The sequence below is a fragment of the Microchirus variegatus genome (genome assembly GCF_963457635.1).
Source record: "Microchirus variegatus genome assembly, chromosome: 5".
Classification (NCBI taxonomy): Eukaryota; Metazoa; Chordata; class Actinopteri; order Pleuronectiformes; family Soleidae; genus Microchirus; species Microchirus variegatus.
In genome coordinates this window covers 8,936,309-8,964,265 of record NC_139806.1, presented here as the reverse complement: position 1 = coordinate 8,964,265, position 27,957 = coordinate 8,936,309, and the positions used below count along the sequence as shown (strand labels likewise).

Below are 27,957 nucleotides of genomic sequence, written 5' to 3'. Positions count from 1 at the left end.
AGCACTTATTCATCCACACAGAGACGATTTATTGATAACCATGGCTGACCAGGTAAGACGAGACGCACACACACACACACACACACACACACACACACACACACACACACACACACACACACACACACACACACACACACACACACACACACACACACACACACACACACACACACACACACACACACACACAATATATACATCTTCATTTGTGCAACCTAAACTACTAAAGCTCCATCCCTTAATTATAACTAGAAATTAGGTTCTGGTCCTACTGGTCCTGATGCCAGACTACACACACACACACACATAGTTTATGTGTAAGGGAATCTGTCTATCACTGCTACTCAATGGTGAATTTATAGTGAAAAAAAAAAAGTACAATGATGTCACAAATTCCTATAAATTGACCTGACTGTGACTTTATAGTAAATGAGTAGATCCATTTATTCACTCATTTCAAGTCAACAAAACACAAACAATACACACATGCTGCTGCAGTGTTTGTGCCGTTTTCATTAAAGATTACTGTGTAGTAGTTAAAGGTATTAAACTGACATGTCTAGGCTGTAGACTCTCTCTTCTGACATACACACTCACCCTGTCAGGACCAGTAGTCCTCATGGGGACCAAAACCTGATTTTAATGAGGCATAACCTCAATTCTCAGGATCTGTTTTTGGGCTGAGCTTGAGTTGTGGTTCGGTTAAGGTTAGGAATAACGCTTTGTGTGTGTGCGTGTGTGTGTGTGTGTGTGTGTGTGTGTGTGTGTGTGTGTGTGTGTGTGTGTGAACCGTACTATTCCTCCTCCATTAATTATTTCAAATACCTGCAAGCACAGACTATTCCAGCACTTGAATTTAAATCCGCCTTGCAGTGAATGTGTGGTCTGCAGGAGTCTTCTGTTTTAGCCAGAGAGACAAGTGGAGTCGTTATTATGAGGAGAATAAAAAAAACACTGCCCGTAGTATTAATTTTGTATTATGATCTGTTGTTTGCCCCAGTTTCTCTCTCTCTCCACACAGCCTGGCAGGAGAAAGACATTAACCCCTGACACGCCTGCTCAGAGTTTCCTGTTTCTCTGCTTGCATGGCTCCCATGAGCACCACTGACAATAAAGGCCATTCTTAATTGATTAGCTCGTTCAATTAACTAAATGGAGCCTTCTTAGTCTGTGTGTGTGTGTGTGTGTGTGTGTGTGTGTGTGTGTGTGTGTGTGTGTGTGTGTGTGTGTGTGTGTGTGTGTGTGTGTGTGTGTGTGTGTGTGTGTGTGTGTGTGCATGTTTGCGAGAGAGCAGCTGACCTATATAACCGTGTCACATACAGAATCAGCCTTACAGCCACACCTTTATCATATGTTAAACTAAACTATATCCTAATATAACATATATAGCTAAACTATATTATCCTGTACTTCTACATACACTACTACACTATAATAACTTTATAAATATATAAATTACACTACGCACTAACTCACACAACTAGTGAGTCCGATTATTGTTGATCATACTGTAATACAGGGGTGTGTTAGTGTTGATGTTTACAAATAGCATTGATTCAGATCATTGTCATTTATGAGGATTTGGTTCCTTTGTGTCGGTGCCTAAATGGACTGAGTGCACCCCCCCCCCCCCCCCCCCCACCCCTCCACCCCCTAATACGGCCCTGTTATTGTGTCAATCCCCTTTAATTAAGTGCCAATACTGTACTTAGCTTTTCCAGGCAGATGCGGGGCCACAGGGGTGTCACTGGAGCTAGATTAATTGCTATATTAATATTGATGAGGATTGTCTATGGTTGACACGCTGTGTGGCTCCTGCTCACACACGCGCACGCACACACACACTGATGCATTTTTGTGTAGCCTTCTCTTGTCTCCTTCCTCGTTGCTCTGTGTCAAACCCCACTGTGTTTCAGGATTCTGTTATCTTGTGCCATTCTTTCAGCAGCTCCTCCTCCCTCCCTCATAGGTTTCCCTTTGACACAGTCCGTTCCTTATCCGCGTCTTTCTCTCGTGCCGACGCTAATCTGTCTCACCTTCATCTCACTATCACCACCTTTTCTCTCCACACATTTCCCAGCCATACACTCCCATGCACCGTGACGGATGCCGTTACAGGCACATCTGCAGCTTCATTAGGGCCTGTTGGACTATTTTGAAGTGCAGCATACGTGTGCTGCCCATTGACCTTTTTGGACCTATTTATACATCTCTGTTCTTGTCATTCCAGTACAGTATGTTTCTCACCACGGCCCCTCCCCTCCGGCGAGGGAGCACACCTCTGCCTGTCAAACACCAGCTGCGGAGGGAAGAGGCCATATCCGACGACTGCGATTGGATCCCGGGCGTGGAGGAGCCTGTGACGCTGCCCATCAGCGACACAGCCGTGGCTCGGGACGACTCTTTCGGCCAATTGGCTGCCACCCAATCGGCGTACCAAAGCCGCGGCGGCGCGTTGAGAATAGTGCTTTTGGGACAGAACGGTGTTGGCAAGTCGTCGCTGGCGTTGTCTTTGGCCGGGCAGTCGGACAGATCCCTCTCTGTAGACTCTGAGACGCAAGCAGGTGGTTGTTTTGAGTATGTCTGAGAACAAGAAGTATTCACTGAAGTGTGTTCCACTGTTAAAAAGCAGCATTTTGGTGTGGATAAACGCTTCTTGTCACCGTCCACCCCCCCCGAGCTGCTGCTGGTGTATACAAACAACTGCTCTCTCGGTCAGTTTCCGATAGACAAGTGTGTTTGCTCGAGCTTCCAATATCCCACAGCCAACACTGTATCCAATCGAAAGCCAGAACTCCAAAATCACTAGACATAATCAGCTCTCGCCAATCAACATGTCAGTGTCGCTATGTCCTCGTCGATGCTGCGCTTCAGGGCGGCATTAAATCGGCGGTAAATTTAGATCACGTAAACGTTCAATGAGCTCCACGTCACAATCAAAAATAACACAATTCATTGTGTGTTTAACCGATCTTTTCGTTGTGAATGAATGCTCTGGCCTCACATCAGCCGCTCCCTGACTGGAACAGCTCTTACCGATCAATACGTCTCCACCATTTAATTAGCAGTAAGAGACCGTAGAGGATTAACCACAGGAGATATGGCACACTTGTACCTTAAAATAGACATGTTAAATCGACATTCAACCATCTGTGCCTGTGACACGCAATTACAGGTAGTACAGCTCCAGGTTTGGTATATGGGTCAATGACAATAAAGCTTCTAAAAAAAAGTATTTTTAAAAAGTATTTTCAATGCAGATGTAATGAAAATATGTTTGAGTCCAGAACAATGTGCTTGAACATGTCTCATATGTTGAATAACTGTTCTAACAGTTTTAACTAATTTTTAACAGTATTTTTAACTTCACAACAAAAAAAATGTCAGGTGGCACAACCAAATATTTATAAAAATATATTTACATTTCTAATATTTATTTTATTATTATTTTATTTTTTTCTTTACAATAATTTAAGATTTTTGCTCTCTGTAGGTCAGGTTTTAAGCATCCTTAACATCCAATTTCACATTTAAAGACCGGAAACTAATACACAAATTCATATATTCAGTATAATAGTATAATTACACACTTTTACATTTCTAACCCATTTGGTCACTTTAACTTATCATTTATTGGTTTAAATTGGTTGCACCACCTGACGAATAAAATGCACGTCACACAAAAATATGCACGTCATGTCATTGACCCGTATAACATAGTACAGGGTTCTTTAGGTAAAGTGTTACTGTGTCAAAGCCTGATAGATCTTAACCCTGTGTCCTTCAGAGCTCCATTGTTGTCCAGAAGCTATTAAAAGGCCATCATTGACTCAGTGAGCTTTTATTAGATGACATATTCTTTAATTAGTATGACAATATGATATGGACACTGTAGATCATTTTTTAATCACTCCTACGTGCACCGTCCTGCTGATGTATGAACTCAGAAGAAGCAAAATGGGTTTGGGAACTGAACACTACTACTATCACAAGCTTCATCCCCTTAATGTCAGAATGTTTGGATAAGAATGTACCAGAAAATGGCGTTCAGCTCAATTTAATAAAATAAAATGTCAGTTGGCCACAAAAGGAGTAGGATAAGGACATCATTAAGACCCACAAGTTGTCAACATGTCCAGGCTCTATTTGAGATCAGATTTTTTTTTACTTTACACCCCAAGGATTTAGCGGGAGTGTCGTACAGTGTTTGCCGTGGAACTGATGGGGAGTCGTTCTTTTCTCTTGCAGGTGAGGGCTACGAGTGCTCGGTGACGGTGGACGACGAGGACAGCAAAGTCGTCGTCTTTGACAACTGGAAGCAGGTGAGTTGGTGACTGTTTGGCTGGAATGATTTCATCATGTTTGTCTCGCCGTGGAGCAGTTTATCGTCGCTCTGGTGGTTTGACGGCTTGTTCAGCATGTGGAGCAGATGTCGCTGTCCTTCAGCAAAACCCGTCATTGTGAAATGGCTGTTTATCTCCATCCAATTAGAAGATGAGAACAGACGGGCAACGTCTAACAAACTATAAACAAAATACACTCTTAGAAATAAAAGTAAACCATATAAGGTTTTTTGGCTTGTCCTCATAGGAGAACCCTTTTTGGCTCCAGGTAGAACCTTTTTCCAGCTGGAACCCTTTTGGAGGGTTCCACCAAGAACCCTTTTAAAACCATTTATTCAGGAAAGGGGTTTTAAAAGGTTCTCTGGATCAAAATGGTTCTTACTGGAACCATTAGTGTTACAAAGAACCCTTGAAAAACCCTTTCTTCGGGAAAGGGTTTTTCAAGAAGCAAATGGTTCCAGGTAGAACCTCAGCCCTTGTAGAAGGACCCTTTTGGAACCCGTTTTATAGGGGTTCTACCAGGAACCCTTTTGGAGGTTTCCACCAGGAACCCTTTTAAAACCCTTTATTCAGGAAAATGGCTTTTAAAGGGTTCTACCTGGATCAAAATGTTTTTTCCAGGTAGAACCTCAACCCTTGTAGAAGGACCCTTTTAGAACCCTTATGTGTATGAAGTGTCTTCCCTGCTGTCCTTGCTGTTGGATTTTGGTGGTTTTCAGTGTATTTGGAGGCAGGAGGTCAGAGTGGACGGTTACTTCTTGTTTCCCTCCAAAGAACTTCTTCAAGAACTTTTACTCCAGAATACAGGAACCTTCTCCATTTCTTGGTATTCTTGCAAGTAGAACTCTCCAAGTGCTGTTGTTGTGAGGACCGTCGACATGCATTTTTGGACCATTTGTTTAACCGAATCAACAGATCTTTTGCCTGAATCTGGATCTAATCTTCTTTGAAGAAGTTCTTTGGAGGGGAAACGACAAGAAGCTAAAGTTCTCTAAAGCTCGCTTAATTTGGATATTTGGATCCAAATACAACAACGGCATTGCCGACTGGAGCTGGGATCTGTGTCATGACCATGTGACGAGATAAACAACGCTGCCTCTGAATAGGTTTCACTTCTTCGGCGATGAATACAGACTACTGCCATCTGCTGGTAAGCAAAGTAACTTAGAAGTAGACTGCATCTCAATCTTAATTTGAGATGTAGTTTTTTTTTTAAAGGAGAGATGGCAAACTAGTAAATACGGCATCTAACGACTTTTGCCCAGGCGAGCTCCGTGGATCCAGTCGCTGAAAATGGAAGTAGCAGCCAAATCAAAAGACAGCTGCTCTTTGGTGGCCACTGTGTTGAAGCTGCTAGACTTAGCTTTTCAGAAATTCTAAGGGTTTGCCTAGATGACGTCCTCGTTGCTGGCAGACTTGACTGGTTTCTCCTGGGCTAGTGAAGAAAGGAAGTGCTGGTTGCTCTCTAGCTGTGCTTTATTTTAAGATTTTTAGATTGTGTGTGTGTGTGTGCGCACAAGATTAAAAACATGTCTTGTTCTGTTTGTGGGATGGACAAATACTTTGTGTGCAGAGGGTTTTCATATACAGAGAACAGGCAGGTTCTCACTGTGCCAGGAGCTCTGTCATTGGCAAAAGTGAAAATCACTGTCCTCTCTATCCTGTCCTTGAAAATGAAATTGCGCCAAATCTGTGGCCGAACATGAACGGAGCATGAGTGAGTGAAAAACAAGCCCATTTTTGAGCGGGAAACACACGCCGGTGTCACTGAGGATATGATGGAATGGTATGAAATGGTAGAGCACTTTTAATTAGTTGTGGCTGAAACACCTAATGCATCCCATTCCAGATGTCAACTCAGGCCTCGGGGACTTTTCCCCTGGATAAATTATTCATGTTACATATATATATATATATATATATATATAGCTCTGGGGAAGTCCACAGGACAGTAAACTCACGTCTTCACTTCTCTACTTTTTCCCCTGTTATTCTCTAATTATTCTCTAGTTATCCTGTTTCTCACCTCCAATCCCATGCTCTAGCTTCCTGCAGCTGTCTCCATCTCCAGACTCTCACTGTCCGTTTACTTTCTTTTTGTATGTGTGTGTGTGTGTGTGTGTGTGTGTGTGGGGTGCTTAATGGCCTCACTCCAGTTGCCCTTTGCTGCCATATAGTTAAATCTCACCGAGAGTTAATCACATTTGGTATTCTGCACTTGTTAATACAAGGCCGGCCATTAAGACCGGGGCAACAGATGCAGGACAGCGGGAGGCTTTGGAGTAACTCCAGGGCCGGCAGCAGTGCGGGGAAGGCGACTGGACAGCTTCCCAAATCATCTGCTAATTCATGTTCATGTTTTTGTGCTTTTGTCCATAGATGGAAGAATTATACACACACAAACTGCACTGACTTTAATTGATTTGGACAGCCTACAGGAAGCTAACTTGACCTAAACACACATCTTAAAACCTCATTAGGATCAGATTGGTCTCCATTTGGACTACCGGTCCTGATCGGGTCAGTGTTTATTCCAGAAGAGGTATAACAAATACAGGAATAGAAACACAGTTTCCGTTATAATTTTTTATATCTAGCTTGAGTTAAATGTCAGGATCAGAAGTAGAGCTGCAACTAACGCTTGTTTTCATAATGTTGATTGAAATATGTGGAAATGACGATGTTCTCGAATGTCTTGTGTTGTCCCCAAACAAAGATGATTCAGTTTTTAAAGGTGCATTATGTAATAAATCTAAATCAACTGGCCGTTAAAACCCTCCTAATATGTCACAGAGACTCAGGAATAATGTTCATATAACAAACTGAACTCACCAACAACAACAACAGTACAGACAAAATATTTGCATTAAAAAAAATATTTTGCAGACTGCAAATCATGTTTATGTTTTGAAATCATGTTTTGGCATGTGGCGCCACCTACCTACCGTCTACCAATCGTTGCAGTCAGTAGAGTCTCAGCTGCCGAGCAACCACGGGTTGCCAGTTAGGGCAGAAAACGAAACCTAAAAGATCTCGGTATTTTGAATTTGAATGTAGTAACCGTTTTTGGCCACATTCTTACATATGGCGCCTTTAATGATTACTTTGTCATGTGGAGCAAAGAAATAAAGAAAATATTCACATTTAAGAAGCTAAAACAATCAGAAATCTTGTTATAGTAGATTTAATAGTTGATTTAGTAATCGATTAGGAAGTAGGAGTAAGAGTAGGTATTAATATACAAGGAATAACCCATGCCAGCGCATTACCACATGCGATAGCTGCAAAAATTTTTTGCACATTTGACGACACGTCAGAATCACGTCAGACACGTCAGAATCAGGGGATATTTAATATCCCCTGATTCTGACGTGTATGAAGTATTTCAGTTGTAAAAGCTCTCACTGTATAAAATCATTCTTAGAAAAACACATTAGTAATATTGTGTGTTTCAATTGTGCACTTTAAATTTGTTTTTTTGTTTTTTTTAAGCCCTTGTAAACCTAAGCACACGGTGTTTGACTCCCACAGTGAGACAGATGTGCTCCAGCTGCCTGACACTCGTCTCATGGTCTTTATAACTGACACAGCGTTAACTGCCATCACTGCCGCTCCCGAGAGGCAAGAGCTTCTGGCCTTGCAGCAAGCTGCCAGTGTTCTCCGTGGGGCATCCAAACCTACACCAAGTTACCATAGCAACACACACACACACACACTTATACAGGACTGACTTAATCACTCACTCATGCATAGGATTATGCTGGAGCAGTCACCGTTTGCACCTCATCGTTCTCCCCTTTTTTGAAAAAAAAAACCGATTGTTCAGTTGACTCACGACTGCTGAAGTCTGAAAGACGCTGACATTTTCCCCAACTGCACTGTGGGTATAGTTCTCGGTGGAAAATGCAGCGGGGACAGTGTTTGCGTTTGTGTGTACATGCAGCATTTGCCCTGTCGTCAAATGTGTAAAACAACATGCGCGGCGGGGGGGGGGGGGGGGGGGGTCACGTGATCTGCCAGATGCTGGAACGTTCGCAAGTTATGTTTTTTTTTTTTCTCATGTCACAAGGGGAGTCGGACGGTTTAAATAAGTCATCTGCGTGTTATAAATAGAACACGCAGGGGCACGCTTGAACCTGGCCGGTTGTGATCTTTAGAGCGAGCGTGTCTGTGTGATGCAATGTCTCTCTCCAAAAACAAATAAACCCCGGTTTTATTGCAACGTCGGCACCAAGCGAGGGAGACGGAGGTCACGAAAGGCCTCGTCGCTAAAGTGTGTTTGTGTGTCTCTGCGACTAATGCACGTCTGACTGTGTCGCTCGAAGAGTTTCCATTACTTTTTGATAACTTGAGATTTGAAATATTTATAAAGTGAAAAAAAAAAAAAATGCAAAGGTGCAGCCCGAGGCCTGGAGGAAATGTAGGCCAGTGGTTCTTTGTGTGTGTTGTTGTCAGCGTGCAGTGAGAAAAGCTGCCGCAGAGGAATGGATCATTTATTTTGCTGAACCAAATTAGGGGGGGGGGGGGGGGGGAAGGTGCAGGGTGTAATTTGGAAGGAGATAATTTCTGCTTGACCGCGTTCTTTCGCATTGTTCCGCTGTGGTTATTGGAAAAAAGAGTCATTTTGATGATGTGTCTGGAGACATTTTTCTCTTCTCTGCTTTGCCGTTCTGTTACAGTCGTGTTGTTTGTTCGCTGCCTTGATCCATATAATCTCTTATAATTTAACAGCTTTGTTTCTTTCAATCTCCTTAGGAAGTCCCTACTTGTTTATTTTTATTTTTGTCAATACATCGTGCATGTGTGTTGTAGTCCGTCACCGTCCATAGCCCTCGTTGGCCCATGATGACATCGATGTAGAGCTAAAATAATTGATCGATTATAAAAACGACTATTTTGATAATAGATGAATCGCTTTGAAGATTTTTTTTCACGATTAAAACAAGATTTCTGATTGTTTTAGCTTCTTAAATGTGAATTTTTTCTGGTTTCTTTGCTCCACATAGCAAAGAAATCATTAAAAACTGAATCATCTCGGTTTGTGGACAAAACAAGAACATCCGAGAACATCCTCATTTCCAGGTTTGACAAAAACGGATCATTATTATTTAGCATTTTCAGACATTTTATGGACTTTATGGATTACTCGATTAATCGTGAAAATAATCGTTAGTTGCAGCTCTACATCAACGGCAGCCCTTGTCGATGGCTTTATAGCCAATTCACATGTTGGTGTCCATATAGTTGAGAAAGATTGCTGTACAGAGGATGTAAAGACGCCTTTCTTGTTCAATTTGAACATTTGAATACAGCTATGACATCATCCAGCACGAGCGTTTGTTGACCAAGTGACAGGATCAACAAACGCTGCTGTTTACTGTTTGTGTGCGGCGGCTAAACAGATCTTCTGCTCTCTCCCTCCCCCCCCCCCGTGATTAACGGGGGGGGGAAAGACGTCTGGCATCTGCTGGTAAGGACAGTCATTCCCTCTCATGCAGGGACTGCAGAATGTTTGTGTTTCAGTTCCAGGTTTGGCTGTAGGTGATGTAGTTTTTGAATGTAGAACATAGAGGCAGAGTTCGTTCGATCATCAGCTTTGGTGGTTGCTTTCTAGGTCAGGTGGAGCACAGATGGAAACCTTTAATATTGTGGAAGAGATATTACATTTCACGCTGTAGTGGGTGGCACTGTTGCTGAATTCATGACTCCAGTCCAACTGAGGGCCTTTCTGAGTGGACTTTGCATGGGTTTTCTCTGGCTCACAGTCTAAAAACATGCAGAGGTTAAGTGGAGAGTCTAAACTCATCGTGAATGTGACAGTGAATGGTTGTGAATACCTGGCCTTTTGCCCTATGTCAGATGGGATTTGCCTCCACTGGCCCCCTGCATAACCCCTTATGTAGAGGATAAAGTGGTAGACCAGGGGTGTCCAAACAATGGTCCCACAGAAATACACTGCTTTATAATCATTTTATTTTCATTTTCACAGTTCTAATGGCAATGTAACCAAATCTAAGCCACGCAGCAGTGGAAAAAATGCTTGTTTTTCGATTTGTGATCGTACAGGCCGTACACAATCTGACTGAGGCCCATGAACAGAGCTGCAACTAATGTTTATTTTCATAATTGATTAATCTGTTGATTTTTTTGAATGTTTCTTTTGTCCACAAACCAAAATGATTCACTTTTTAATGATTTCTTTGTTATGTGGAGCAAAGAAACGAAGAAAATATTCACATTTAAGAAGCTAAAACAATCAGAAATCATGAAAAAAGCTTCAAGCGGATTCATCGATTATTAAAATAGTTAAACATTCATTTAGTAATCGAGTAATAATCGATTTGTCGCTTAATTGTTTCAGCTCTAGCCGTGAATGACTTTGGACATGCCTGTGGTCGACAACGGATGAATGACAAGTTGAATTGTTTAGTCTCACCACAGACAAAAGAGTTATGATCGAGCATCTGAGGTGTGGCCATGTTTGTTGTTATACTTTTAAGCAATAAGACGATACTTAGGAGAGGAAAATCCCGCTGTGTCCTCCCTCTGCGAGAAGGTCAACATTCAACCACCTCACAGCATTCCCGGTATGGTGAGGATTCACGGATTTGCTAATGGGATGCTTCAGCGTGGCAGAAGCCCTGCATGCTGTCATACTAACGCTTGAATTTGGGTCATGCAGGGACACTCCCCTCACAACCCTCCTGCACGTGTGTGTATGTGTGTGTGTGATGTGGTCATTGGTGGTCAGGGCGTGCACAGTGAGCATGGGCGTTAGAGGAGCAGGCCAGATGGACTCTGTAATACATTTCCTTAGGGAAATGTTGTCATTGTGCAGCACAAAGTACAAAGTCACTAACTCAGCGTTCTGCACTAAGCTTCATCATCCACTTATCAGATTTTGGCTCCAGAGCCAAAGGAGATTGTTTGCCGCCTTTTCCTCTTATCCATGCTTCCTTCCTTCCTTCCTTCCTTCTTTTTTTTCCTCTTCCTTTCTGCCAATCCTTTCATTTATCACCCATGCATCTATATTGATCTGCCTGCTGCTCTCTGACAGGCAGCCACACAGACAGGACATGATTCAAAGTGGCAGATGTGCACACAGTGCATGTGTTTGCTTCTGATAAAAAAGAAACAAACAAAAAAAAGAAAACAATGGTAGCATGACATGCATTTATCTGTGCATGTTTGCCGTGCACAAGCAGGTGGGGGGAGGGGGAGGGAGGGGAGGGGCAGGGTATGTTTGACCTCACTTTACCGTGTACGGTGAAGACCGTTAAGCTGCTTTGCTCGTCGTGTATCTCATGCTGCAAAGGCAAATAATGTGCGAGCCAGTTTGGTGCAAGAGTTCAGGATGTGTTTTCCAAGCAGGGGGAAGCTTTGTGAGGGGAATATTAACATAAACAAGCACACACACACACACACACACACACACACACACACACACACACACTCCAAAAAAAAGAGGCCATATGCTGTGTTTTCTGCCGTTTCTCCACAACTAATAGTCCGGGTGCTTGCACAGCCTTATCATGTTATGCAAATGATATTTGCTAAGTGATGCATCGTCCTCGTGGTTAATGTTACTGATGTAGCGCCAGCTCGAGCGCGCTGGTGTTGGACAGTGTTTCTGAGTGCATCTTAATGTACTCCACGCGTGAGTGTGTGTGTGTGTACACGTCTGCATAATGTATGCATAATGTTTCTGTGCATATTAAGAGGCGTTCAAGTTCACTCCAGTTTAGCAGGATATTGAAGGCGGCGTTTCAGCGTCGCCTGAGTTCAGGTCAGGGCCGTGCACAAAAAGTCTCGCCCAAATCACGTCTCCAACACACCGCGCTTTCTATCATGATTTATCGAATGTGCTTGTCGTATCTGTGCGAGAAAGAGAGGAGGAGGGGGGAGGGGGGAGTAGGCCTGGCATGGCATCTCTCTTGGAACACAACAGGATGGTATTGTTGTTTGGCGTCTTGAAACGATTCGCCTGTATTTGACTGAATTCAGATTAGAATGGAAGCTGACGCCTCGTGGCACGAGTCTGACAAATGCATCGTCTATTACAGATGCGTCCATATGGCCCCGCGTTTCAGCCAAGCAGCAGACCCCGCACTACAGAAGTAATGAAGATATATTTAAAGTGTGCTGCCAAAAGCGTTTTACTCATACTTACACTACCGTTCAAAAGTTTGACTTAGAAATGTCCTTATTTTTGAAGGAAAAAAGCACTTTTTTTCAATGAATATAACATTAAATGAACGAGAAATACACTCTATACATTGTTAATGTGGTAAACGACTATTCTAGCTGCAAACGTCTGGTTTTTAATGGAATATGTACATAGGTGTATAGAGGCCCATTTCCAGTGTTCTAATGGTACATTGTGTTTGCTAATGGCGTTAGAAGACTATTGGATGATTAGAAAACCCTTGTGCAATGATGTTAGCGCAGCTGAAAACGAAAGCAAAGTTTCAAGGGCAAAATTATTATATTGGATAAAAATCTTGTCAATGTCTTGAGTATATTTTCTATTCATTTTACAACTCTTTTGATGAATAAAAGTGTGTCTTTTAATGGAAAACACACACAAAATTGTATAGGTGAGCCCAAACTTTTGAACGGTAGTGTCTTTGTGTATTGTGTATTGCCTCCATTTTGTTTTATTTCAGCCCTTGTGCTTCAGACAAACGTTATAAGTTATCAGTCAGACACATAGTGCAACATGAGACCGTTAGAAATGATGGGGCAACAAACACAGACGGACATTACAGCAAGCAATTTTTAGTCCTCGCTGAAATAAGGGGTGAGTAGATTCGATACTCGCCGTGGGTTCTGTTCCTGTAATGGCAAAAAAAAACAAAAAAATGGCTGGATCAAATATCAAAAATCCAATGTGTTCCATAAATGCTTCACGAAACATGGGCACCATGCTGCAAATTATGTGTAGCACAAATGTGTTTTTAATGGCTATGTTGTTGTTTGGACTATTGAACTGATATCGATATTCAAGGCTGTGATAGTGGCCCCAAAATAAGTCCATACCTACATTAACTTTGATTATTACTACACGGGGGGGGGGGGGGCACAGTTGGTGTAGTGGTTAGCGATCTAGCCTTTGCAGCAAGAAGACCCTGTTCAATGGTTTGAGCCCGGTTGGAACGAGGACCTTTCTGCATGGAGTTTGCATGTTCTCCCTGTGTGTGTGTGTGTGTGGGTTTTCTCCAGGTTCTCCGGCTTCCTCCCACAGTCCAAAAACATGCAGATTTGGGGATTAGGTGAATTGGACACTCTAAATCAGGGGTTCTCAAAGTTTTGATACCTGAGGGTACTCAAAACCGCCAAAGAAACAATAAACAAAGAAGAAAACAGAAAGAAATCCCATTTGTAATCATTTTAATGACCAGATTGCAGTTCTACAGTTTAGCGTAAAGTAATATAAGTGTTAATATAATGTAATTTACTGTGTAATTACCCAGTATTTTGGCCATTGTTCTTACCTTCTAGTAACACATTTCTGTTACCATATATTTACTGGGTAAATAGCTAGTAATTGGGGGCTATAGCTACCTGCTTATTACCAGCTTATGACCCAATAATACACTAAAATTCACTGGGTAAATACCCAGAATTGTTGTTTAAATTTATGGGACTGTATCCAGTAATGTCCAATAAACATTTAACAAGCTTAGTCGATCCTGGATTATAACTATCAACTGTAATTCACTGTGGGCCGACAGAAATGTTTCTGCGGGCCGCCATTGGACCCCGGGCCGCACTTTGAGAACCAATGATTTAGAGTGACCGTAGGTGTGAATGTGAGAGTGAGTGGTTGTTTGTCTCTATGTGTGGCCCTGTGATGGACTGGTGAACCTTTCCAGTGTGTACCACGCCTATTGCCCTATGTCAGCTGAGATAGGCACAGCACCCCCTGGTGACCCTCTGGTGGAGGATAAAGTGGTAAATAATGGATGGATGGATGGATATTAGTACACGGTTAATTAATATTAGATAAGATGTATACATTTAAACAAACGGGCCAGAGCTAAATCTATGAAAAACAACTCAATGTTGACAGAATGCTGCATGTGAGTATTGAGTAACGCTCAGGAAGTGCATTTTTCACAGTAACCCCGTAATTACAGAGAAAATGGCCCAATCAGCCTGATGAACACTCTGTCGCTGATGATTTAATGGATATTTTCCTGAATGCTTTGGTGATTTGTTGAGTATATGTGAGCCTTTTGCCTATTGTGTTTGTGTGTTGTTTGTATGGGAAGAGTCGGTATTGACAGATGGCCGCTCTGTGAGCGACGGAGAGCTGCTTAATCTGGACACACACACACACACACACACACAGTGAGAGAGAGTTGGCACTGTGCTGAGTTGTACTAGCTCATTTCAATAAAGAGGCGTAATTCACTTGCTCACAGTTTTCTTCGTTGCTAATCGATGTCCACTCTGTGTTTGTGTTTTGCTTAGAAAGAGTATCTCCCCCTCCTCCTTCACTTCCCCATGGTCTGTCGTTTCCTTGCTTCCTCGTCCCTCAGTCAGACTGGTGACAGGTGGTGGACTTGTCTTCCCGTGCCATTGCCTCCTTCTCCCTCTTGTTTTTCGCTGTGCTCAGTCAAAAACCTCCAGTGCCAAGGCGCTGCCCGTGAATTTTCTACTCTGGGCTCCGATCTGATTGCACTCGGTTGCTGAAACTCTCTTGAGGGCACGAGTTTAGCTCGAGGCCTGCGGATGTAGGGCAAGGTCGTCCATGCACACACACACACATGCGTGAGGTTTTCATGATTTCAGGGGACATTGCATTGAGATTAATTTCCTGGAGACTCCCTTAACCCTTAACCATAATTCCTACTGACCTAATCCTAACCCTGACCCTCAACCTAACCTTAACCCTTTAAGGTACTACTCAACTACTCATCTTAATCTTAATCTTAATCTTAAACCATTTGGTCGACCACACTTTAAGTCACTATATCTCATTGAAAAATGCATCAAGCTGAACTCACTGACACTAAATTAATGTGAGTTGTTCTGAATGTTGTACTTTATGAATTATGCAAACCAGGTTTATTATGAACAGACATCTCAACCGTTTGGTAGAGGCCTGTATCTAAAATACTTTGGGTCTAGTTAAAAGAAAAAAAAAAATATATATATATATATATATATATATATATATGAATAAAATAAATAAATAATTTTTCCTTTGCTTTTTTCTTGATGCGTACCTTAAAGTGTTAACACTCATCACCTTAAAATATAGGAGTTTATACTACGTGGACTTTTTTTTTTAAGTCCCCATAATGCGACTGTGTAAACAGATTTAGGTCCAGACAGACGGACATTACGCAGTCTGGTGGAAATAACATGTTTTATATTGATTCACTCACCGCCGTTTATGACCTCAGTGTCCTATTTTTAGTGATGGTTTAAACATATCCTGATTGTTTTTGGTCGTTCGATGGAGCGACACAAAATTGAAAGATGGATATTTAAAGCCACAGCCAGACCTCAGCCACAAGTGAAAAGATTGTAACAACACCGTTAAAATGGATGTCCCTTTTTCTAAATATTTCATATTTTATGAAATTTATTTTTGTTTTCTTATCCTTGGTGACATTCACACAGAATCACATGTTTTATGTCACACCTGAGCAGGCGAGGCAGAAGAAGCGCACAGCGCGAGTAAAGTCACACGGCTTCATACAGCTTACAAAAAGTTTGTGTACTCTACTGGTTTGTGTGATATTGAAAATCGTCTCCTCTAATTAGATCGATGTTAATTGTTATGAATTTTAACCACATTTTAGTCTCTGCAGAAGGAGGAAAAGAAGGCACAGCTTAACATTGAGCTTTTATAGCTGTTGCATGGTGGCTTTTGTTGCTGCTTCCCATCTATTATTGTAGTAATATTTGTTTTTGCACTAAGTTTAGGAACGTTTTGCTCAAGAGTGAATGCTGGAGTGACGTTCATTCTTTATTCACTAATGTTTCCATTGCACCTATTTGTACTTGTATCCTTTTATGGATATGGCAACTTTCCCATCTCCCTAAATTCTATGTTTCTGTTTTTCCATTCAGTTTTTTTTTTATTTATATATACATGAATAAAAAAACAAAAAAGGGCTGATGGGAATCGGTGAGAGTAAGAGACTTTGAGTGAAGCCACTCGGGCAAAATGAGCTTCTGTGACAGGGATTCCCAACGGGATGGTTGGTGGTCACTGTTAAAAGGGTCAGGATATTCAAAGTGAAGCGTGGTGTGCATACAGTTAACTGGGGCCCGGCCTGCTTAGTGTCCTCTCGTGGGACGGTGATAAAAACTTAAGTGCTGCCTCATTGGATATGTTCCCTCACACCGGAGCAGGGGCTTGAAATGAGATGTTTGGAATTCCACACGCCAGGATTAATTGTCAGCTTGTTGATGACATAAAACCATTCATTGTGTAACGTGTCACAGCTTACCTGACATTCCACACCTGCTCGCTGGTCACCGGATCTCTCCTGATGAGCACTGCATTAGTAATCTGTGCCACCCGAGGTGTTCATTTATTCATGGCTGTTGTTGTTTTCTGTCCCCAGGACTTGTCCACTTTGCAGTGCGATGTGTGCATCCTGGTCTTCTCGGTGACTGACAGGCGAAGTTTCCACCGCACCGCCCAGCTCCGCCTCCTCCTCAGGGAGTCCCAGCCACAAACACCAATCATCCTGGTGGGCAACAAGAGTGACCTAGTTCGCTCCCGTGAAATCAGCTCAGAGGGTATGTAGAGGGAGGGAGGGGAGGGAGGGAGGGAGGGAGGGGAGCTGGTCTCTAATGAAAACCTCTCACACCCACAGGTAATTGACTCGGGCACAGAATCCTTGTCTGTCACATCGAGCTCGGCAACTGTAACTGGACACAGGTTGTTGCTCTTGATTTCTCTCGCGAACGCCCTAAAAGGACTAAAATGCAGGGACAGCAATTAGCCTCGCTCTCGGTTTACCTCGGTGGCCGCTTGCCGTTCTGCATTAAGAAAAAATCTCCTTAGACCACCTTTATGAAAGAGACAAGTGTTTACAAGACTCGTTCGGCAGCAAAGGTCAATTATGAATCATTTTAACACGGAAACATTTACAGGAGACTTTTGATTGTTCTAAATTAGTGTGATGTCAGGATTGTGGGAAACACTTATGTGCATACACTACCGTTCAAAAGTTTGGGGTCACTTAGAAATGTCCTTATTTTTTGAAGGAAAAGCACTTTCTTTTCAATGAATATAACATTAAATGAATCAGAAATACACTCTATACATTGTTAATGTGGTAAATGACTATTCTAGCTGCAAACGTCTGGTTTTTAATGGAATATGTACATAGGTGTACATATTCCAGTGTTCTAATGGTACATTGTGTTTGCTAATCACGTTAGAAGGCTATTGGATGATTAGAAAACACTTGAAAACCCTTGTGCAATGATGTTAGCACAGCTGAAAACAGTTTTGCTGAAGGGCAAAATGATTATTTTTATTATTATTATTTTATTATTTCATTATTTTTTTGAATAAAAATCATTATTTCTAATATTCTCAATGACTTAACTATATTTTTCTACACATTTTGCAACTCTTTTGATGAATAAAAGTGTGACTTTTAATGGAAAACACAAAAAAAAATTCTATGAGCCCAAACTTTTGAACGGTAGTGTATATACAGCAGAAGCTATAGACCTTAAAGTCATTTACTGTTGTGTTATAATGTTGTTATAATGATGATCTGTGTTCATTAGCATACACAGTGATAAGAGAGAGTCTTTTTTTAAGGTTTACTGAATCCAAACCAATATAAACATTAAACTTTTTTCGGTGCATTTTTGAAAGCGAAAGATCACAGAAATATCACAACAATAATGGACCATAAAGACAATGTATATGTTAAATATCCACAGAGAAAGAAAGAGAGGGTGATGTTTCTACTGTACTTTCCACTATCTTCATTTTAACACATCTCAACTGCAGACCCTCATTTCTCTTTATCCACTTTTTTCCCTCACGAAACATACTTTGAGAGGGTTTTAGCAAGGTTTTTTTTTTTTTTTTAGGTTTGGTAACCTTCAGCAATTTAGATGCATTGCTGAAACGGCTCTGTTTGAGTAACTGTTGGCAACCCCGTGTGTCTACAATGGTATGAGCTGTGGTATTGAGTCAGCTGCCAAAAACGCCAACACAGAACAAATGTTATTTTGTGAATATAAAGGTTGCACCATTGGCATCAGTGTTTCCTGATAATATATCAACGTCATTGTATGTCTTAGCTCAGTCCTTGTAATGTGTATGTTTGGGAAGGGAAACCAGAATCAAACCCAGTAGGTTTCAGAGTAATGCTGAATTGAAGTTGGTTAAAAAAGACTCAGGCGATGTCCAACAAAAAGGTCATACAATGTTACGTTAATGTATTGTCTCGTGGGCAGGATGGAATTGAACCTTTAACTTTTGTCTGCTTTTGACTGATGTCAAAATCCCAGTGTTTCAAACACTACCACTAAGCATTTAAAGCTGTCACCCTCGAAATGATATACTGGCTTCTGTGCCAGTTGGGAGAACTGACAGCTTGACAGGCAATAGAACAATAACTGCAGAAGGGGAGCAAGGGTTTAAGACATGGTCTCTGCCCAGGCTAGAAATGATGAACACATAGCAGGCTGCTGGGTGACTGATGCAAGAAATGGAAAACACAGGGAAGATTTGAAAGGCGCTCTCTCGACGCCGCGTTCAAATGCCTTTCAAGGGAACTCTCCAAAGGGAACGTTTCTTGTAATCTGCTGGATATTGATGCGTTCTCCTCTCGGTTATAACGGAGAAGAGTGGCGACGTGCTCAAAATGCAAATGTGTGTTTAACAGAGACGCAAACAAATGTTGACATTCTCCCCCGAGAGAAGAACGCTGGTGAGCTTTGTACAATCACTCATCTCTCTCTTCCATTTACTCTTGTTTCTTTGTTTTTCCTCTATTCTCATCCATCACTCTAAAACACCGGTATTCCCCCCCCCCCACCCCCACCACCATAAATATTTCTTCAAGCCCGCCTGGCATCCATTAAACGGTCCTCTAGAGGCAACTTACTTTGATCAGCGGAATCAATTTCTCAACTGTTTACAATATTCAGACATAAACGCCCTGTTGTGAAGGTTCTTATGCGAAGAGAAAATGGAGTCATTTGTTATTATTATACCCCTTTGAATATTAGAGCAAATAATTAGGATTTATTTTCAAGGAATTACTCAAAAAGATCTATTACTAAAAAGAAGACAATTTGTTCCATTACTATACATACAGGTATAGTAATGTGCAACGAGTTATATCCTTTTTTCAGCACAACCTATAGAACAATCTATGATGAAAGACAATATTCATTTCCACCAACCAGACAAACAGACTTGAGCAAAAACTACTTTTAAAGGCGCCATATATAAGAACGTGGCCAAAAACGGTTATTATATTCAAATTCAAAATGCCGAGGCTTTTAGGTTATGTTTTCTGACGTAACTGGCAACCCGTGGTTGCTCGGCAGCTGCAAATATTTTGTCTGTACTGTTGTTGTTGGTGAGTTCAGTTTATTATATGAACATTATTCCTGAGTCTCTGTGACATATTAGGAGGATTTTATGGCCAGTTGATTTAGATTTATTACAAACTGCACCTTTAAAATGTTTAAAATCGTATTGAATTTGAGAAATTTTGGAAATGCGTCTTTTTGTGACTTCTGCAAAATGATTTCAAATTTATATCACCACTAAAAATGTGATGTGAAAAATGAATCCCAACTTTGACTCAATAACGCATAAGAAGATTAAAAAAACATGTTTTTTTAAAGCCTGAATATGTGACCTATAAACACACACCCCCAGGATGTCCATATAAGGAGTTGTGTATTATTCCCATGGCAAATGACCATGGGTGCCGCGTGAGCTCTGTGGGTTAAAACAGATAAAATAACAGACCTGTTCACCTTCAACCAGGTGCAAACAGCCAGATCCACCAGTGCCTTGCATTGTGTTGCATCATGACTCGCATGAATCATCCACTTATCATGGAAGCAGCCAACTTATCACGCCTCAAACTCAGCGACGGGTTAAAAATGACAAACTGAACCATGTAGACATAATTATAACTCTGAATAAACAAGAAATCAGAGTACAGATCTCCACATTATGGAGTTGCTCTGAATAAATCATTATTTGGGATGAATAGTTAATGCAGTCGATTATTTATGTACACGTTAAATAAAGTGTTACATGACATTTGTTTTTGAATTCGAGTCCGGGAATTATTCACGAGTCGATATCTGTCAAGAAATCCTTATTCCATCCACCGAAAGGATGAATACGTTTGTGTCAGAGCTGGAAAAAAGCAACAACAAAAAACAACAACCTTTTGGCATCCTGGCACAAAACAATCATCGAAGATGAAACGCAAACACACAGAGACCTCAGGCAGGTTGTAATTTCGACTGGACGCTATGACTGAATTATTATGAAGCATGTGTGGAATTAGAGCTGGTGCAGAGCAGCTACATGTGACCTAGATCTGAACTTGTATGCATGGTATATGCAAGCCATATGTTGACATCCCTGTGTGTGTGTGTGTGTGTGTGTGTGTGTGTGTGTGTGTGTGTGTGTGTGTGTGTGTGTGTGTGTGTGTGTGTGTGTGTGTGTGTGTGTGTGTGTGTGTGTGTGTGTGTGTGTGTGTGTGTGTGTGTGTGTGTGTGCGCGCGCATATCAACATGATTAAGTTTGAACTGCTTATGGTGCGTTTAGCTAATATAAAGAAATGAGGGTGTTTATATCCATCCTTTTGTTTATGACTGTGGTTGTGCTTAGGTTGGGTTTATCTCTTGTTCGGAGAACATCGTCGATTGCACGTTACAACTTACGAACAATCAGCATATTAAGGTTTACAGTGCGATAGGAGGCATTCATTAAAAAACTGCAATACAGCCAGAGAGATGCAGAGTTACAGCACAACGAGAGAGTATCAGGACGGGGATAAAGTAATAAGTGCTGTATACGTTTAAGAAGGAAAGTGCGGGAGTAGAAAGTGCTCAAGACAAGTTGGCGAGATATATCGGCGAGAAGGTGTTCTAGAAAAGAGATGAGATCTCAATTGTTTCTCGAAGACGGAGTGAGACAGATAACCGTGACCTGTACATGGAGTTGGGTGAGTCAAGCTGAGCTAGTGTTTCCAAAGTCACACAGTGTGAAGTGACAGTTTCACCGCGGTCAGAGAAGGATCGTCGCGATCATCCGACATGATACCTAGGTTTCTTTACACAGGTGGTTTTGGACGCCGAGGTTGTGCGAGAGAGAGGTTTAACTGTAAGCCAAGACTTTGGAAGTGTCTGGCTGAAGTTGGGTGTCATGATCAGCATAGAAGCGGCATGAGAAACCATGCTAGCGAATGATTGGACCTAAGGAAGTACTGTAAATGGCAAAGGGAATGGGCCCCGAGACGGAGCCTTGGCGGACTCCAGTAGATAGAGAATGGGACATTGAATGAGACTTTTCTTTTGATCTCCAAACTGGACCCAAGCCAAATGCAGCTAATGTGATCTTAGCTGCAGTTTTTGTGTTAACCTTTCCGGGACATGTAGCTGTTGTTGTGTTACTGATGCTTTTCCTCTACGCACGCAGGGTAAAAGACATCTGTTATGCATATAGATAGGAAATAAAAATAAACACTCCCTGGTCATTTTATGAGGCACGCAGGACACCTAATGTAACCTTTTCAGTTTGAACCAGCAGCTAGAGTCCTGACTGTGTGAATATTGCATAGGATATTGTGCCTAATAAAGCAGCAGGTGATTGTAAATATTAGTGTAAGTTAGTTCAAAAAATCATGTGACCTCATAGTAATCTTCTTGGGTTCGCCTAAAACTTACTCTAAAAGATTCATGTCACACTTATTTGTCACATTTTTTTGTACAAAAGTGACCAAATGTTTTGTTTCCCATGGTTTGCAGAAAAGAATAACAACACCAGCTGGTGTGTGTGGTGTATACAGTACATTTGAATTCCAAAGTTCATCCCAAAGCAAATGTTTATTTTGTGAAAGTCTCACATCATTAACATGAGTCCAACATTTTTTTTTTTTATCTTATCCTCTCTTATCTTATCCTCTGGAGGGTTGCTTCCATCTCTCCGTGTCCCTCAGCTCCAACTGTGCTTTTGTTGTGTTTTGTTGTGTTTTTTTTTTTTTAGAAGGAGTTATCTCCCTCTTACAGGACGCCGCTGTCGCTATACTGACTGTATATATATATATATATATGCGTTTGTACTTGTAAACATACACCAGCCCTCGTATCTTTCCAGTTTTCTCGAGGGCTGGTTCATACTGAGGTCTGTGATAAGTGGGATGTGATGAGCGGGAGTGACGGAGACGAGGACACATGCATAAGAACAGTGTGTGGAGATGAATGAGTGTGTGTGTGTGCTCAGACTGTGCCTTGTTTTGTTGTCCTTGAAAGAAAACAGAGCTTTCACTCACTAATTCCTCACAAAAGTAGGCTATAAGAATTGTGTTTACACCCAAGGGGGAACCGGCCGTGATGATTAAAATCTCCCAACTCGAAAAAAGCGCGATTTGACCAGCGCACTCGGCCCTAATTACTTCTAACGATTGTATTTTGATTATAGATTGACTTTACACTTTATTTATTAGACTACCCTTTGCCTTCAGTTGGTGGAGACATTGAAAAAGTGCCAATAACATCATGACATCATCCATCCATCCACGTGAAGGTCAGCCAATCCCAGCTGACATTGTGCGAGAGGCGAGAGTAATCCCCTGGACAGGTCAGGTCACAGGACCAATGTACAGAGACAAACATCCATCCATCATGTCACTGTGTGCTTTCTCAGCACAAAGCTCCAAACACAAACACAAAAGGATATTTGCGTGTCTGCCTTAGAGCTGCAACTCACGATTATTTTCACGATTAATCGTCCATAAAATGTCAAAAAACGTTGATCAGTGTTTGCGGAAACCTGGAAATGACGATGTTCTCGAACGTCTTGTTTTGTCCACAAACTGAAATGATTCAGTTTTTAATGATTTATTTGGTATTTGGAGCAAAAAAAAAACAGAAAATGTTCACAATTAAGAAGCTAAAAACGATCAGAAATCTTGTTTTAATCATGAAAAAAGCTTCAAAAACAATTAATCGATTATCAAAATAGTTGACAATTAATTCTAGTCTCCCTCTCCCTATATCACAGATGGAGAGTTTGAGTTTATTTGCCCTCTAGTGGTCAAACCTTACTTCATACACTTCCAGTGTTATTTGCTTAAACATAAAGGGAAAGTTTAGTCGCCAAAAACTCCCTTTCCCAGGTGTCAGGGAACTATGGTGGCCTTCGCATGCCAGAAAACATGATAAGCATCCGCCTTAAAATAATTTTGTTTATTTAAAGGTGTTAATAGACTAACACGTGTTTTAAATCAAGGTTTAGATTTCGGCTTAGCCTCAGTCTTGAAGTGTTAAGGTTTGAGACTACAGGAGCCGGATAACAATCAGACGGAGAGAGGGTCGGTTCTGTGCCTCGTACCATGAGTGACGGAGGGTGAAGGTGAGGTGAGGAGCGAGTAATGAGAGATGCCTCAGCTCAGCGCATTTTTTTTCCTCCCTTTAAAACGACACACGGGAGCATCAAAGTGCTCAGGGCCACAGGAATATTTCATCCTTGTTCCCGTGGCGGCGCCTGACACGGCTGTTCCTGTTCAGTGTGTTGTCTGCGCACAAACCACATGTTTTCTCTGAGCTATGTGAGCCTGACAGAGGGAGCTGACCTGCTCGGCTCTGCTCGGCTCGGCTCACTAACATCAACCTCCTTAAAGAAGAAGCGGGGGGAGCCTGCGCCGCCGCCGCCGCCGCTCAGAGTGCTGAAGTCGTAAAGTCTATTTATGGCATGTACTGTGACACTTTTATTCTGCCATCTCTCACCTCACACCCTCCCCTCCTCTCTCTCCCCCTTTAGCTACATCTCTGTCTCACTCATTAACACATACAGTGATACACTCGCTGTCACACTGCGAGCATATTGATCATTTGGTTAATACAGCTGTGGCGTGGCACTGCTCCTCAGGTCCTTGAATCATGTGCACTCTGGCTCCGTTTGCTTAGTTGACATTATGTCTGTCCATCGATCTCTCCGTACATCTCTCTCCTCCTCCTCCCTCTTCTTTTCCTATGATTCATCCCTTTATTCCTTTCTTCTCCATCAGTAAACAGGGAGGGAACCCTATTTGTGATCACCTTTGTCTCGTCTCCTCCTGACTCATCTCCTTTCCTCTCCTCGTCTCTTCTTCTGGTTCCTCCTACACTTCTATTCCCACCCTCTCCGTTTTAAATTGTGCCACATCAGCGACATTAGCGTGTCTTTTACTTGTGCGTTGATCTTTCAATCAGTTGCTGATTGTGCTGTCTTCGTTTCCTGAAAACAAACGCACAGATGATAATCCAAATGTGGGGTCAAAGGTTATACTGATGGCTGCAAAGTGAATCCAATATTGTTATATCAACATCGTCAATATATATAATTCAAAATATATGCACGTATTACAACGGTTGGTTCATTTTAATACAGTTTCTTGCTGCAACACCCTCATATAGAGAGGGTGAATAGAGAATTGGACATTGCAGTTGGATTTAAATGATCATGTTTGCATTTATTACAAATTTAACATGTTTCCAGTTCATTTTCAGTCTCATAATCTAAAAAACTATAATTATATATATATATATATGTGTGTAGAGAATCCCTTCAACATCAGCTCTCAAAACAAAACCTCTCTTCTTCTTATCAGTTCAATTTCCCGATCGTTCTTTGTTGTAAAGGCTTGATTCAATTCAATCATCTGCTGCAGGTATTAGGATTAAGTGAGCTAATCTGATTTGGGATTTGTCTTTTTTTTTTTCCCTCCCGCTCTCTCCTCGTCCACTTCAAGGTGAGGCTGTTGCTGTGGGCTGTGATTATTACTCCCAGACTGAGTCGTGTTCAGTGAGGTTTACCTGTGTCAACGTCAGCGTTTTTTTTCTGTGTCAATGAAGACAAAATCAGCCAATCAATCAAATGTCATAGACCCATCGTATTCAATTGTCAAGGAGTCCTCATTTTTGCTCCACTCGCATTGGTGAAAACTGACAAAAATGAACATGCAAGTCAGAACTGGTGAAACATTTTATAAAATAAGGGTAAAGTGGTGCAAAATTGCTCAGTAGCCCCCCCCCCCCCCCCCCCCCAAAGATGAAACTAAGTTGTGCCAAATTTCACGACACTTGGTGGAAACCCGTCACAGCCCAAGACGAACAAAAAAGTCTATCGGAACCATGACCTCAACTCAACAGGAAGTTGACCGTTTTGAATATGGCGTCCATCTTGGCGATTTTGCACGTTATGTAAATGAACAAACTCGTCTGAGCACATTTTAGCACCAACATAAAAAAAAAACGTGTCAATTCGTACTTCACGCATCAAGGATAGAACGTTATCAAAAGGTCTCACAGATGCGAAAGGGCGTGACCACGGCAACCATCAGAATGCTGGCGAATATTGACCATTCGCCGCGAGAAACAGGAAGTGCCCTGTAATTTTGCCGAACATTGACCGATCTGCTGGAAACTATATGTGACACAAGAGACCAAGAATGCTGATTTATTGTCATAGCGCAACACAATGGGTTTCTCACAATAGCAGTGTTTAGACAGCCAAGACAGGTTGAGGCACCAGCAGCATTGCGCGAGTAAAGCGAGCAACCAGGTTGGACTCTGATGCAGGAAAATGTACAGAAGTGCTTATTTGCATTGGTCAATATCAAACCACTTGATTTAAAAACTGTTTAGTCTCCTCAGTGGTTTTGGGCAACACACCCTTGTAGGGATTTTGTGTCCGTGAAATAATTTTTTCCGAACTAGTTCACTGAAGAAGAAGAAGAAAAAATGAAGTAGTTTCAGGTTCATAGAGTTCAGGTTTTATAGAGATGTTATGAATCACAGTAATGGGTTTCCGTGGAACGCAGCTGCTTCTCCGCTTCCAGATAGCGTCTCTGAGCAGAAACCTTCCGTACGGCGAGCAGACGGGGGAAACGGGGGTTGTTTGCTGCCGAGTGATGTGTATCTGTCAGCTTTCCTTATCACGGGCGGCGTGTTTGACCAGGGACAATCAGGCGCCTTTAGCTGAGATACGGAGTCTTTTCAACAACACGTTTAGTCACCTGCTCTTATCCGGGGACAGTCGCAGTGAAGAGGAGCTGCAGCCCAGAGATTTGAGCTTGTGCAACTCGACATTAACCCCATCCTGACATTAATTACTCCTCTGCTTCTCTGGGCAGTTTGCAAAAGGACTATTTTGCAAACCCTTTATTTAAAATTGTGTTGTTTTTCCATCTTTCATCCACACAGCTGACACACGTTCTCATTAATGTGATATTTAAGGATAAAGTATTGCACAGAACGTGACTTGTTTTCTCTTTACCTGATACCTGATCCAGTATCGGACTGATACCGATACACGGGGCGTGAGATCATGTCTACTTTAAACTGACGCGGTGAACGGTAAATGATCTGTGTATTTTGTTACCTCATTTCAATCCCCCTTTAATTTTTTTTAATCAACAGTAATCGCCAGAAGACAGTTATCGCTTGTATCACGGAGGCAAATCCTTTGACATCCATGCTCTCACTTTAACGACTTTTCAACCGTCCATCGTCACCGTTGATGGAGTTCATAATGTAATAATAATAATTCGGCAAAAATCCACTTACTCCACCACCATCGGGAAGAAAAACATGTTGAATTTGTCAACAAATGATTACAGATTTTCAGTTTTTGACGCCTGTAGTTTGAATACTACATCACATTTCTAGATAATGTGCGTCCGCGTAACGACGACTTCTCTCTCGTACACACACAGTCCCGGTTAATAAGGCGCTGCTGTGAATTGCATCTGTTTGTCTCCATTTGGTGCGTAAGGAGTGACAAACTAACACTTAAGAGTTTATCAGAGTTTCCTGGAGAAGCAGCTGCGAGTGAGCCGCTGATGGAGCGATGTTTATTTTTGCGGCGACACTCATTGCAATCCGGGCTGGATGGCAGCCATGCACTGGATGGTTTACTGGTTTCATTATCTCATCTAAACGTTTAATACTACTGCCTCTAATTGCCATTTACAGCTGCCAGTGTGTGTGTGTGTGTGTGTGTGGAACCTCAATGACTTCAATTGTGACAAATCCTCCTCCTCCTCTCTCACCAGAGGCCCAGTCCAGTGCGATGATGTTCGACGGCGTCTACCTGGAGCTCTCGGCCTCCCTGGAGCACGGCACCAACGAGCTGCTGGAGGCGGCCGTTCGCTCGGCGAGGGGCGACTGCGTCGGCCCCGGCTGGACCGACGGGGACCCCGGGTCGGCCCGCAGGGAGAGCCTGACCAGCCGGGCCAAGCGCTTCCTGGCAGGGCTGGTGCCGCGCTCGTACTGCCGAGACAGGGAGCGAGGACGCTACCGGGAGATGAGCCGACACCGAGGCAGCAAGATCCTACGGCAGAAGTCTCGCTCTTGCCATGACCTCAGTGCACTGTGA

The 27,957-nt window shown here is 42.1% G+C and overlaps 1 protein-coding gene across 1 annotated transcript; it reads left to right on the top strand.

The window, feature by feature from the left end:
* Positions 1–38: 38 nt before the first annotated feature.
* On the top strand, positions 39–27,957 carry rem2 (RAS (RAD and GEM)-like GTP binding 2; the record flags this gene model as incomplete). The annotated part of the gene is made up of 5 exons (XM_083889185.1): positions 39–52; positions 2,234–2,567; positions 4,252–4,325; positions 16,934–17,111; positions 27,635–27,957. The coding sequence occupies exons 1-5, from the start codon at positions 41–43 to the stop codon at positions 27,955–27,957; spliced, it is 921 nt and encodes a 306-aa protein (XP_083745311.1). The 5' UTR covers positions 39–40.